The following is a 15165-nucleotide window of genomic DNA, read 5'->3' as shown; positions in this document are numbered from 1 at the left end:
CCCCCGCCTTCCCCCCTTATCCCAGACAGGGGAGGAAGGAAGCACTCCCATTGGATGCTGGGCAAAGGGGCGGGTCATGTGAGAAATGTCCTCAGGTGCCGAGGAAAAGAGGAGGGGAGCAGCCCCCTCCAGCACGTGCGCCATAGGTTTGCCAACATGGCAGTAGACAGTGTCAAGCCTGAAGTCAGGAAGACCTTCCTTAGTCAAAATCTGATTTCAGATACTAGCTGTGTGACTCTGAGCAAGTTACTCATTCCATTTGCCTCAGTTTCCTCCTCTGTAAAATGAGCTGGAGTAGGAAATCCAGTATCTTTGCTACAGAAACTCCACTTGGGGTCATGAAAAGTCTAACTAGTCTGAAATAATCCAACAACAACAAATAAATCTATCTCCACAATCAACTTTGTTCTCCTGAGGGGAAATTTTTTTTTTAACTTTCTGAATGCTTCCATTATATTCTAGTATCTCTGAATCTTGTACCCTAGTAGGGGAGATAAGTTAGATGATGTTTACATACGCATATTAAATACATATGAGGAAACTGAAGCATCAAAACCTAAAATAACTCGCTAATGGCAGAACCAATGCTAGAATCTGGGAACTTTGATACCCTAAAAGCGAAGCTCACTATATTAAAAAAGAATTCAGTAAAAAGACATGGGTTCACATTTATTGCTTGGTAACCTAGAGCAAGCCCCTTATCCATTGTCCATGTTTAGTTTTCAATCTATAAAAGGGGGATAATTATCTGTCTCAAAGAAATATTGAATTTTGGCCATGAGTGGGCAATTTTCAGATGAAATCAAAGCTGTCTATAAGTCATATGAAGTAATACTCTAAATCATTTTTTATTAGAAAAATTCAAATTAAAACAACTCAGAGGTACTACCTCATACCTATTAGATTGGCTAATATAACAGAAAAGAAAAATGACAAATGATGGAAAAAATGTGAAAAAATGAGGACGCTAATGAATGCACTATTGGTGGAGTCGTCAATAGATCCAACCATTCTGGAGAATGATTTGGAACTATACCCAAAAGACTATCAAATTGTGCATGCCCTTTGACCTAGCAATATCAAGACTAGGTCTGTATCCAAAAAGAGATTTTTTTCTTAAAAAGGGAAAGGACCTATATGTGCAAAAATATAGTTCTTTTTGTAGTGGCAAGGAATTAGAAATTAAGGAGATGCCTTTCAATTGGGGATTGGCTGAACAAATTATGATATGTGACCATGATCAAATACTATTATGCTATAAGAAATAAGGAACAGGATGGTTTCAGAAAACCTGGGAAGACTTATATGAACTGATACAAAGAGAAGTGAGCAGAAACAGGAGGACATTCTACACAGCAACAGCAATATCGTATGATCAAATGTGAATGCTTTAGATTATTGTCAGCAATACAGTTGTCTGAGATAATTCCAAAGGACTCATGATAAAAATTGCTCTCCACCTCCAGGGAAAGATGAATTCTGAATGCAGATCGAAGCATATTTTTTTCAAACTTCCTTAATTTTTCTTGTGCTATTTTTTATCCTCTGTGTCTTCCTTTGTAACATGACCAATATGGAAATGTTTTTAATGACTTTCTATGTATAACCTATATCAAATTGATTTACTTCTCAAAGAAAGGAGAGGAAGTAAAGGGAGGGACAGAAATTGGAACTCAAAATTTAAAAGGGAAACAAATTTCAAAAAATTTACATGTAATTCGAAAATATTTTTTTAAATTATATTGGGCATGGGGGGAGTGGGGAAAGAACTTACCCATGTTCCATTTTGGTTTAAACTACAAAGTGCAGCTACTGATCTCCAAGATAATTGTAATTTGGGAATGGAGAGGAAGAAAAGAATTTCTTATGATGCAACTCTATTTCTAAGGATATATTTTACTCGATTTTCAGAGCCTAGAGGGAGGATCTTATCGAGGGAGCTTGAAAGACCCCACGGGTTGTCTGAATGAAGGGATGACTCCACCTACACCACCTCGGAATTTGGAAGAGGAGCAAAAAGCCAAAGCCCTAAGGGGCAGGATGTAAGTAAATCATGGTGGGCCTGAGAGCAGGTAGAGGAAAAGAGAGAATGCTCCTTCAACATATTGAAAAGTGGGGATTAGGATATTTTTTTTTTAAACCCTTACCCTCCATCTTAGAATCAATATTTGGTTCCAAGGCAGAAGAGTGACAAGAGTTAGGCAATAAGAGTTAAATGACTTGCCCAGAGACACACAGGTAGGAAATGTCTGAGACAAGATTTGAACCCAAGACTTTCTGTTTCTAGACCTGACTTTCAATCCACCGAGTCACAATCCACCGAGACTAGCTGCCCGCTAAGATATTATTGCTTTTGCATTTTGGAAGTACTTTTGGAACAATTTATTGGTACCTTTTGTTTTGACATAACCTGTATTTCTAAATATATTTGTTGTCCTCTCTTACCCAGCAAAACATTGTTGGTAACAATTATTTACAAAGAAAAAGGAAGGATAGCTAAATGATTCAGTGGATAGAAAGCCAAATCTGGAGATGGGAGGTGATGGGTTCAAATCTTACCTCACTTCCTAGTTATGTGACCCTAAATAAGTCATTTAACACCTATTGCCTAGCCCTTACTGCTCTTCTGCCTTGGAGCCAATACCAATTCTAAAAAAGAAGGGGTTTAGAAAAATAAAAAGAGAAGGGGGAAAAAAGGTAAATCAGCAAAACAAATCAATATATCCACCAGAGTGAAACAGTACCATGTTCCCCCACTACTGAAAAGAAGGGAGGGAGATATATTTTTTCCTCCCTTCTTAGGGGCCAGTTTAGGTCATTACAATAACGCAGTATTCAATTTAAAGACTTCTTCCCACTTGCATCATTGTAGTACTTGGGTCTCTTTTCCCAGTTCTCTTTTATTCGCTTGGTTTCAGTCAATAAAAGTATTGTGTTTCTCTGAATTCTTCATCTTCATTGTTTCTTATGGCTCAGGAATATTCCATTACATTCAGTATCACAATTTATTTAGCAAAAATGAATATTTTCAAGCCCAGAAACTTCTAATTCCACAGCATTTAGGCTTTTGTTTAGTAATAAGTCAAGCTGTGTGCATTACAGAAAAGGCTCAGAGCCCCTCCTGGCCCATAATAGCCAAGAACCACCAAACCTTGCCCTGAGGCTACCGAGTGCCTAAGCCAAGTTCTGCAGGTATCTTTCCTTCCAAATAATGTAATCATTCAGACTTTCATGCTTTTGAGCATTGATTAAAAAGAAGAAGAAATACTTAAAGCCTAACAATTAAGGACTTTTTAGACTTGGTTGGGTCATGTGTTTAAACAGAAGCCTTATCTGCAGTGTCACTGTAACCCAGCCCTAGAAACTGTAAATATCCAGAGAAAGGAGAAAAGAAAAGGAGAAGCCCTGGGACCTCTGACCCTGGAGTAGAGAAATCCCCAGGCATGAGACAAAGTCCGTGGACATGCCAAGGAGTGGTTGATGACTGAAGTGAAAGACCAAAGGGAAAAAGTGAACTAGTTGGGCACCCCAAATGCCAACAGACATTGTCTCAATAATGTACAATAATGCTTCCTCATATTCCAAGGTTGGTAAGCACTTACAGTTTCCAACTCATTGTATTAGGGCAGTAGTGTCAAATTCAAATGGAAGAACCATTGTCATGTAGAGACTTAGAAAACCACAAATTAACACTGTTGTATTGTGTAGGGCAGCTGGGTAGTATGGTAGATAGAGCACCAGGCCTGGAGTCATAAAGACATCATCTTAAGTACAAATCTGCCCTCAGTCACTTACTAGCTGTGTGACCCCGAACAAGTCATTTAACCTTGTTTGCCTCAATTTCCTTATCACTAAAATAAGCTGGAGAAGGAAACAGCAAATCACTCCAGTGTCTTTGCCAAGAAGACCCCAAATGGGGTCACAGAGAGTCAGGCACAACTGAAAAATAACTGAACAACAACAATAAATATATTGTATTTTTAATTATTTTGTTAAACATTCCCAGTTACATTTTAACCTGGTTTGGGCTCTACTCTTGGACTAAATTTAATACCTCTATATTAAAGGAGTTTTGCCTCATGGGAGCAAGCCTTAGGTCCAATTTTATAACTTGTCACTGATAAAAGACTATAGGAATATAGCTCTCCCAGTTTCCTCTATACAATAGTTTGTGGGACTTGCCACCGGCAAAAGAAAGAAAAATTGCTAGTTACATATCTGACCCCATCTGAGTGGGAGCTTGTCTAGTAAAAAAGAAGAATATTTGTGAGACAGTTCCCAAGTATAACCCTTGGTGCTATGCATGATGGAAGTGTTCCAGAAAGTTGTATAGAAGTTGAATTTTATAAATAAAATTCTGATTTAAGTGAACTAGGGGAGCTTTCTATAACCTGGCAATGAAACTTTTTGTATTGCGAATAATCAAATCCCCTCCTAAGTTTTGTCATCTTAGTGTTACTGAATTTTCTCAGAGTAGGTCAGCTTGGCCGAGTCACATTATTTCCCTTCCTGGGCCTCAGTTTCCTCCTTTGTCAAATGGGGCTGTTGGACTAGAGGGACCTCCAAGATGCCCCCTTGAGCTCTAGAGATCTGATGCCAGGTACATTAGTAACACAGGCTGCTGCTGACTCATCCTCTTCATTTCGTCCCCATCAGCTTCTCGTCCTTCCTGAGTATTTCAGGGTCACATAGACGAGTGAGAGACAAACCTAAATTCATGTTTTGACCTCTGTGAAGCAGATGATATGCTTGTAACGAGGCTGAAAGGCTTGGGGGCACCTTGGGCTCTGGGCGCCTTGGTGCATTTAGCAAAGTCGGTCACAGTTCTTAGGAACGTGGGCCTTTTATGCTGGAAGGGCTGTTGAGAGGTCATTCAAGTAACCGCATGGCTTCCTAGCAAGGCTTTTTGTTCCAAAACTGTGTCTATCTTTTGATTATTTCATCTGCCTTCTTCTCTGGGTATCCCTCAATTCCTCCCTAAAGAGAACTAATCTAGTTTCTTATTTCACACGCATTGCTGACACAAAGTTCTTTCTTTTACCTATCCTAAATATATCCTGCTGCAGTTTAAGACTAATTGGTCTTGCTCTGCCTCCAGTGGAGACAAAGAGGTGTTCACTACTTTCTTTCCTAGAACTACCCCATGGCACTGCAGCTGAATGTGAAACATAATGCTACAAGAGGATAGGATTAGACATTCTGCTTGATAATGGTGGCATGTGGGAAATAAGGCACTAGACATGATCCAAGGGATGAGGATGGCAACAGGGAATTAAAAGGCAACTAGGAGGCCTGGAAGTAGGAGGTCCTGGCTTCAGATTTGACCTCAGACACTTTCTAGCAGTGTGACCCTGGGCAAGTCACCCCATTTTCCTAGCCCTTATTGCCCTTCTGCCCTAGAACTAATGCTTAGTATCAATTCTAAGGCAGGGGGTAAGAGGTTTGGGGGTTTTGGTTTGTTTTTTTTTTTTTTAAAGAAAAAGGAATCATTGTGCTAAGACTAGAGGAGATAAAGTTTGGACAATATCTTTGCCCTCCTGGGGTTTATGGTTTTATAGCAGAGTATAGCCCATGCACACATGACTAGAATACTGTTCTCTGCTGCCGTAGCAGGAGCCTGATTTTGGAGTCAAAGGACCTGGATCTGATTTCTGGTTCTGCCACTTTGTTTCTATGGAATTTTGAGCAAGCTGCTTGATTGCTTCGATCTTAATTCTTCAGCTGAAAAAGTGAGGGGGCCAGCTTCCAGCTCTGGAGCTATCATCCAAACCTTTGCCAAGTGTCTCAGACAGAGTCAAATTAGATGAGAGCTGAGAAAAGAGAAAGATTAGTACTGACTATAGACATCAGGGTCTACTTCCTGGTAGAGATGGCTGTGGAAAATGCCATTTGAATCACAAGTAAGCATTCGGTAGGCAAAGAGGAGAAGAGATGACAGGGGATTCATGCAAAGATAGCCAAAGGATGTGGTACATTCAAAGGAAAGAAAGAAAGAAGGAAGTGAGCCTTTTCTATGTGCCAAGTGGACAGCTAGGTGGCATAGTGGATAGAGTCTTGGGAAGATCCCTCTTCTTGAGTTCAAATCTGGCCTCAGACATTTACTAGCTGTGTGACCCTGGGCAAGTCACTTAATCCTGTTTACTTCAATTTCCTTATCTATCAAATGAGCTGGAGAAGGAAATGGCAAACTACTCCCATCATCTTTACCCATTATCAAAATGGGGTCATAGAGTCCATACAACTGAAATGACAAAAACAATAACAAAATGTGCCAGGTACTATGCCAAGCACAGGCAAATACTTTACAAATACTATTGATCCTCCAAACAACCCTGCAAGAGTTGGTGCTGTTATTAACCCCATTTTGTAGTTGAGAAAACTGAGGTGGAAAAAGTGAATTATTTAGAGTGATACAGCTAATAACTGTCTGAGGCTGGATTTGAACTTGGGTCTTCCTGATTCCAGGTAAAACACTATCTTCTGCACCACCTAGCTACCTCTAATCCAGGTTGATTGGTGTGTAAATTGAATGCAAGATAAGGTGGGGAGGTGCCAAATTGAAGGAAGCCTTGCATGCCAGGTGAAGAACTTTGAACTTTACTTAATTTGCAATAGGGAACTACTAGGAATAGTATGCTTTGTGTCTAAGGTTATCTTGGCAGTGCTGTTTTGCTTTTTGGGGTTTTTTTGAGTGCAGAGAGCATGGGAAATCTCTTATGAAGTTAGTCCAAGTGGATGGTAGTGATGATGTGTGTCAGGATAGCCAGCAGAGGAAAGAAAGGATGGATCCAAAAGTTTGTTGAGAAAGAGTCAATAGGACTTAAGAACCACTTGGATGTGAGATATTAGAAAAAGAGAACTCCATGGTTTTATGCAGATGAGATAGGAATTGATGAAAATAATGAATTCATGAAAAAACAAACCCAGTTTGGGAGCATAAACAGGCAACTGAGAGCCAGTCCATAAAGACAGTGTGATACAGTGGAAAAAACATCAATTCTGGAATCGGAGTACTTGGATCCATATCTTGTCTTTGATGCTTAATAACTTGGGTCATTTAATATCTCTAGGTCTCAATTTTCTCTTCTGTAAAATGAGAGGGTTGGGACAGATAGCCTTCCCTTGGAGGGGATTATACTGAGGTCCCTTCTCCTTCTATGAGCTTATGAACTTGATTTTGGACATGAAGCCTTGAAGGTTCCAATGGGACATTTAGGTAGAATTGGTTTGTAAATAGTTGGAGATGTAAGTCAGTGCTGGAGATAATTGATGTGGGAAGGAAGCCCTCTACACAGAGATGGTAACTGAAGCTGTTCATGTAGAGAAGAGAAGACTAAGAAGGAGTTAAACTGGTCTTAATCATTTGAAGAGGTATCTGGGGCTCAGTGGTTATAGCACTGGGCTTGGCCTCAGGAACACCTGAATTCAAATCCAGCTTCAGATTCTTCCTAGCTGGGTGACCTGAGGCAAGTCAATTAATTCACTTAACCTCTGATTACCTGACAAGAAGGATCTTCTGGAAAAGGAAAAGGCAAACCAATACTCTTGTATCCTTGCCAAGAAAACCCCATGGAGAGTTATGGTCCATGGTATCACAAGAAACTGGACATGACTGAGCAACAACCAGGACATTTGATGATAGACAGTAAAACTCCAGAACAGCTGGTCATAAAGGACAGAGCCCAAGAGGAATGATCCTAAACTGCAGCTGGAGAGATTTGGGGAAGGCAAAGACAGGAACTTCCACTTCTCAGATGGCCCTTACTTCTAGGATCAGACTCTAGGGCAGGGGTCGGCAACCTTTTTGGCCGTAGGAGCCATAAACGCCACATTTTTTAAAATGTAATTTCATGAGAGCCGTACAGTGCTCACAGTGCGCGCTCCTGTAACAGTGCCTGAAAAAAAATTGACTTTATGGCTCCTGCAGAAAGAGCCATATCTGGCCCTCAAAAGAGCCAGATATGGCTCAAGAGCCATACATTGCCAACCCCTGCTCTAGGGAGTTAGGACTTAACATCTGCAGAATTCCTTTGCCAGTTAATTAGGGATTGCCTTGTAGTGGTTCCTTTCTTTCTTTCTTTTTTTTTAAATCATAAACAGCCAAAAATTTAAATGGCAGTTTCATTTTTGAGTATTTTTAGCTTATTGTCCCAGCTGTATCATAAACACAGCAACTTTACCTTCTAAGAGTTGCTTCAATAAGTATTTATTGCCTTGATTTGAATGGAATCTCCTTCCTGGGAAAACTTAAAGATGAACATGGACATCTATTTGTTTGGGAATAGCCCAGGTTAGAACTTCTGGAAGCCAGAGGCCAGTCCCATGGAGCCCTCCTAGCTCTGAAGTTCCCTTCTGTTTTTTTGGCAGTAAAGTTTGTTGCCACTTTTTAATCAATGGTAACCATTCAAAGTCTATATTAGGATTTCTCTTCCCCTTTGAAATATATTTAGATGTGTTCCTTCTTGTCATTTCCTTTCTGTGGCCAGAAGCATAGTCATCTTCAGTAGAGAGGAGAGTATGGTGGAAGTATTCCTTATTCTGATAAAGAAACTCATCTTCCTTCTTTCACACCCTTTGCTCTGTGGTTTCAGGCCTTGGAAAGCAGTAGGATCAGAAATTTAGAGTAAAAAGAAACCTCAGAGATCAGTACTGGGTTTGAATCCCACCTCTGAAACTACCTGTATGACTCTGGACAAGTCAGTCAAACATTCCTCATTTATAATATGAGAGACTTGGATTAGGTGGCCTCAGAGCCATTGCATTTTCTGCCATATGCTACTCCCATAATTCTGTAATATTATAATACCATACCACTGTTTCTCATAATTTCATTATGCTTGCCAAAGCAAATATTTCATGTGAATTTACTTCCTAGTTTCAAAAGGGTGCCACCCCTGGTCTAAAACCTGACCTCTGTCAGGCCAGAACATTGACTCCTCCTTTTTCACTTGATTCAAAAATGCAGTTGTCCAAGTCCAAGCAAGGATGGGGGTTAGGCACAAGAAATGGTAGAGGTAGAAGCAAGGAAGATCAATTTAGGAATGGGGGATGATGAGGTCAAAAGCAGAAGATAGATGAATAGGAGACATGGGTTTGAATCTCAGCTCTCCACCATCTTACCTATACATTGATTAGTTGGAGACTTTCTTATCAAGTCATTCCATCTCTATGGATGTTTTCTCATCCAAAAAATGAAGTATTGGATTGAGTCAACTTTAAGTGACTTCTGGCTCTAAAATCTATTCTATAGGTCTAAAGAAGGTTTACATGTGGTATGGGGCAGGAAAAGAATCAAAGGTTGGGAAAGAAAAACCCCAAGTTCTCTCCCTACCTTGGGAATGTCATCAGCCCTATTTAGGCCCCATTTCCCCAACCTCCATCATGGAGAATGTCCTAGGGAATTTGAAGATAGAGTAGACCTCACTCCTTCCCCAATAATTTGGATACTATGTAAAAAGCATTTTCCATTTTATCATCAAAGTTCAAAGGCAATAATAATGTGAATTTCAGTGATGAAGTTGAATGAGGAAAAAGCATCTTCTCTGAACAATAATAGAAAACCTTAATTTTCTTGTTTTCCTTTTCAGGTTTGTCCTTAATGAGCTTGTTCAGACAGAAAAAGATTATGTTAAGGACCTGGGGATTGTGGTGGAGGTGAGTAGTGAAGCAGTTTGGTGGTTTGGGACCCAAACAATCCATAGGATTGTGTCCACCCGAAATGGGACCTTTCCTGTGTGATTCTGAAATGTAATTTAGATTTGCATTAGAAGCAAATAAATAGAGTATTTCAGTGAACAAATTCATGCATAGATCTTTGGGCTTCATTGGCTCTTGATATTCGTCTATGTATGTGGTGTTTGAGGAATGTACGAGAGGCCATCTTTGTTGGAGAAAAAGGTCTTTCTTTGTCTTTGAGGTTTAATGAGAATGTCCAACTGTTAGGATCCCTTTTGGAACTGAGGAATACCATTTACTCTTCTGAGTGAGCACTGAGAGGATCCAGTGAGCACAAGGAGAACACTCTATTATCTATGGACTTTAGAAGAATGGGAATAATTTAGATACTGGGCAAGGGAAAGAGGGCATAGACAGAGTAGTAAAGTATTCAACAGTTATGAGATGCAGAACGGAGAGAATTAGGATAGAAGGCAAAAGCATTTATTAAGTACCCACTATGTGTTGGGTACCATACTAAGCACTTAAGATATATATATATATATATATATATATATATATATATATATATATATATATATAATCTGTTGTGTTTCTCACATCAGCCCTGGAAGATAAGGTGTTATGACTGCAATTCTTTAGTTGAAGGAACTGAAGCAAACAGAGGTTAAATAATTTGCTGAAGGTCATAAGTGCCTGAGACAGGGCATCTAATGGCACAGTGGATAGAACACCACTATCAGGAAGACCTGGGTTCAAATCTAGGCTCAGATGCTTCTTAGCTATGTGACTCTAGGTAATTCATTTAATCTCATTTGACTAGCCCAGTCCTTGCCTTCTGTCTTAGAATTGTTACTAAGGCAGAAAGCAAGGATTTAATAAAAATAAATAAATAAGTGGCTGAGACTAGATTTAAATTCAGGACTGCCTGACTCCAGGCCCATTGCACTAACCACTGTGCCACCTGGCTGCCTCTAACTAGGTATGCAGAAGATCAGATCCCCTAAATCCTAAGGTTAGGAAATAAGAAGATGAGTAAGAAGACCCAGAACTATGAACTGACACCCCATACTGAACCTGAGAGATTTATTCTTTCCTAACAAGCAGGAACATGACCTGGATTTTTTGGTACATAAAACTCCCATCAACAGAACCTCTCTAAATTCATTCATTGGACTTTTTGCCTCTTTTTCCAGTTGACCAATTTTGCTTTTTTAAGCTATTTCCTTTTTATGTTACTTTCATTTTTTTTCCCCATTTTTCTTCCACCTCTTTTATTTGGTTTTTTAATTCTTTTGAGTTCTTCCAGCACTAGAGAACAATCCCCACCCCCCCTTTTTTAAGTTTTGAATGTGATTGCTTGGATCTCACCATCTCTTACAGACACTATACCTTGCTCTTTGTCGCCATGGAAATTTTATATGGTTAGGTGTTTCTTTTTCTGTTTGCTCATTTTTCCAGCCTTTTTTTTGCCTGCGGACTAGGAGTTCTGAAAGCTGAAGATTCTGTCTCTTCTGTTGATGGCTTTCAGGACTCAGCACTCTGAACTATTTTGCCTTTGGAGCTAGGGCTTCCCAGGTGGCCAGGATTCACTGAGGGCTGGAGCCAGGGTCTGGAACTTCAAGGAGTGGATGTGGGGCATGAGATGCTCTGTTGTTGATGTAGGCAGGGTCCCAGGATTCTGAAGTTCGCCTATGCCCAGGCTAGGAACCTGGTGCAGTAGGTGGGGCGGGGGGGCGGTCAGCCAGCACTCCTTTGTGCAGTTTTGCTTTTGATTTCCCCTTATCCCATGAAAATCAACTCTACCTACCTTTCAGATTGTTTCCCCTCTCTCTGTCTTGCTGTTGGCTTTTTACTCTTGTCTTTTTGAGGCACTTTTTAAAGATTGGTTTGGAAGGATTCTCAGAGCAGTTTCATCATTCTCCCCTCTTCAACTTTTTATCTTGGTCTCTAAACTCTGAAAGAGAAATTAAAGTAACTCTTATCATGGAAGAGTCACGAAAACCTCTTTGTGCCTCAGTCTTCTATTTTGCCCAATCCATTTCAAAGCACTGCCATCAGGCTTTAAAGAGAGGATAGAAATGTAAAATTCTTTACTTATTTAAAGGTAGTAATCTGAGATAAACTATGACCTAAAAGGAAGAGAACAGCAGAAGGCAAATAGATGGTGCAGTGGATGGAAGGAATGAGTCTGCAGTCAGGAAGACCTGAGTTCAAATCTAGCCCCAAATACTTAATGCTGTGTGAACCTAAGCAAGTCACTTAACCTCAATCTGCCTCAGTTTTCTGAACTGTAAAATTGAAGATAATTATAGCTAGCACCTACCCTTGAGGGTTGTTGTCAGGATCAAATGAGGTACTGATTGGTAAGGCACTTAATACATGCATCATTGATTAATTTATTTTTGAAAATGAAAGCTTCTCTGATGCCTCATCAAAAATTGTAATAAGAAAATACCATCAATAACCTCACAGAAATCACAGATCCTCAACAAGTACTTCTTCCTTTGCATGGCTGATATGGGGAATTTGCTTCAAGTGATCAGTTCTAAAGAACCTTTGCTGAATAACAATATGTGTCAGGAAATTATTCAGTTGACTAGCAGTTGGGAGGGTCCATTGCACACACAGCAACTTATTAATGAGAGATTCTTGTTTATGAATGCATCATTCCTGAATAAATTTTAAAAGCCACTTTGTATATTTAATGTCATTTTATTGTTGCTATTGTTTGTTTTGTTGGAATATTCATCAGATGATAAGGGACACATATTCTTGGCCTGGTGTATATTTACCAATCATTTTTTTAATTTGCCATGGATGCTGTAATGGAAAAATTTAATAGCAACACACAGACACAAATTCCTTATAGCCCACAGGCTACAGAACAAAATGGGGAGATACAAAGTTTAACTAAGGCATATTCTTTTCCTTCACAGAATTTATATCAATAGTTATTTTGAGGCTGTCTATCATTGTAGAAGGAACTGACATTGCAGTTTGAAAGCATGCTCTTCTTCACTTTATTTCTTTCATGAATTTTTCTGTAGTGTAAGCCAGTCTTCTTTCCCAACATGCTGAACATGAAGACATGTATTGTATGATAACATGTAAAAACTGTATTAAAATTGTATGATGTATAAAAAGGAAAAGAAAAAAAGAAAATCAAAGCTTCTCAAGCTCTGCTTAATTTAAGAAGTTGTAAGCTTCTTGAGAACAGGAACTGGTTTTTTTGTATTTACTTCTTGTAACCTACTTAATAAATGCTTATGGAATTAGATAGAGATAAGAGAGACCAAACTCCCTACCTTTTCCATCTGACTTTAAAAGGACTTCCTTGAAATAATCTCTCTCATGTTCCATCTGAATAAACTTCTTAGAGTAATCCCCAAGTCAGGTGGGGGCTTCATGAAACTACTCAAGATCTGTGGCCTGGGCAGGTCTGAGCTTGAACAGGAGCCATATGTAGTATGTGGCCATAGGCATGATCCACAAAAACTAGTTTGCATCTCTCTCTGCCTAAGAATATTCTGTTGATTTTGGCACCACAGGGATTCATGAAGAGAATAGAAGAAAAGGGAGTCCCTGAAGATATGCGGGGAAAAGACAAGATCGTGTTTGGCAACATTCATCAGATTTATGACTGGCATAAAGAGTAAGTGACTGGTGGCTCAGTGGATAGAGAGCCAAGTCTGGAGATGAGAGGTCCTGGGTTCAAATCTGGCTTCAAACACAGCTGTGTGACCCTGGACAAGTCACTTAACCTCTCCATTGCCTAACCTTTACCATAGAAGGAACTGACTAAATCTGAATGCAGATTGAAGCATACCATTCTTCACTTTATTTCCTCCAGAAATTTTTCTCTCTTGTAAAAATGAAATGTGTCTTCTTTCACAACATGATAAACATAGAAATACATATTGTATGATAATATATGTACAACCTATATCATATTACCTGCCTTCTTGAAGAGGACAGAAAGATAGGAGGGAGGGTTCTGCCTTGGAATTAATACACAGTGTAGATTTTAAGATGAAGGTTAAAAAAAAAAGTAACCAATGCCTCCAGCAAGATCAAATCGATAAGCACTACAGACTTCTGAATCTTTCTCTTTCTGCTGAAATAAAAGTGTTTGGGAAAGGTGATTCCCTCTCCCCATTCCACACAATAATGCATGTCAGGTCTTGTGGTTTATATAGGCAAGGATGGAAAATACAACCAGACTGGGTGAAGTAATGTGGGCTTTGGGAGATTATTGGTAGTGATGTCTTCCTCACTAGGGAAATAAAGAGTTCTGAATACTAGTTTCATTTTTTTCTCCTTTTTTCCTTTTAGTTTTTTCCTGGCTGAACTGGAAAAATGTATTCAGGAACAAGATCGGTTGGCACAACTTTTTATCAAGCATGTGAGTGTCCCTCTGGGTATCCTTTCTCTTTTTCTCTATTCTCTCAAGTATTTCCATTATGAATGACCTAGCCTTAGATTAAGAATTAGAGAAGACCTTAGAGGTCATCTCATCCAACCTTCTCATTGCATCAAAGAGGAAATTTAGGCCTAAACAAGTTAAGTGACTTGCCCAAGGTCTCACAGGTTTACTCCCTGTTTCTTACTACAATTAGTTCTATGTGCTGGGTGGCACAGAGAATAGAGTGCCAGGCCTGGAGTCAAGAAGATGAGCCTTCCTAAGTTCAAATCTGGCCACAGACATTTACTAGTTTTGTGATCTTGAGCAAGTCACTTAACCCTGTTTGCCTTAATGTCCTTATCTGTAAAATTATCTGGAGAAGAAAATGAGAAATGATTTCAGTATCTTTGCCAAGAAAACCCAAATAGGGTCACGATGAGTTGAATACTACTGAAAATGACTGAACACCAAAAGTTAAAAGGGCTAATTTAACCATAAGCTCCCACAGACTCCTGTCTCCCCACAGAACCAAGCAGAAAGAAAATGAACTAAGGCAGAGGGGCTAGAATGGTACCTGGACATTGGAATGATCATTCCTTCTACCTTTTTCCAGGAGCGGAAATTGCACATCTACGTGTGGTACTGCCAGAATAAACCACGATCAGAGTACATAGTTGCTGAATATGACTCCTACTTTGAAGTAAGCTGCCAGATGGGCTTAGTAGATATTGAAAACCAAGAGGTTTCTGATCCATATTTGTGGGGCACCTATAAGTTGTTGCCATTGTCATCCATCAGTATGGAATCCCAGGAGTAAGAAGGGACCTCAGAGATCCATCTAGTACAGCCCCTTCATTTTACAGATGAAAAAAGTGGGCCCCCTACTTCACTCTGATATCTCTCTCTCTCTCTCTCTCTCTCTCTCTCTCTCTCTCTCTCTCTCTCTCTCACCCCCTTTCCCCTTCCTCCCTCCCTCTCTCTATCTATCTCTTCTGTCTTTCTTTCTCTGTCTCTATCTCTGTCTGCCTGTCTGTTTTTCTCTCACACACACATACACACCCCTAGCTTTCCCTTATAACCAAGAA

The 15165-nt window shown here is 39.7% G+C and overlaps 1 protein-coding gene across 7 annotated transcripts in view; it reads left to right on the top strand.

Annotated features, from left to right (window-relative positions):
- LOC123242351 (kalirin) overlaps positions 1-15165 on the top strand; it is a 188211-nt gene that overhangs the window by 86147 nt on the left and 86899 nt on the right. For all 7 annotated transcript variants that reach the window (XM_044670032.1, XM_044670033.1, XM_044670037.1 and 4 more), the window contains 5 exons: positions 1912-2042; positions 9588-9654; positions 13227-13330; positions 14011-14080; positions 14694-14780. In XM_044670032.1, the coding sequence (XP_044525967.1) occupies positions 1912-2042; positions 9588-9654; positions 13227-13330; positions 14011-14080; positions 14694-14780 (459 nt within the window). The remainder of the gene's footprint in view (positions 1-1911; positions 2043-9587; positions 9655-13226; positions 13331-14010; positions 14081-14693; positions 14781-15165) is intronic.

Source organism: Gracilinanus agilis, chromosome 3 (assembly GCF_016433145.1).
Source record: "Gracilinanus agilis isolate LMUSP501 chromosome 3, AgileGrace, whole genome shotgun sequence".
Classification (NCBI taxonomy): Eukaryota; Metazoa; Chordata; class Mammalia; order Didelphimorphia; family Didelphidae; genus Gracilinanus; species Gracilinanus agilis.
Note: the sequence above shows the minus strand (reverse complement) of the source record. Positions and strands in the feature narration are given on the sequence as shown.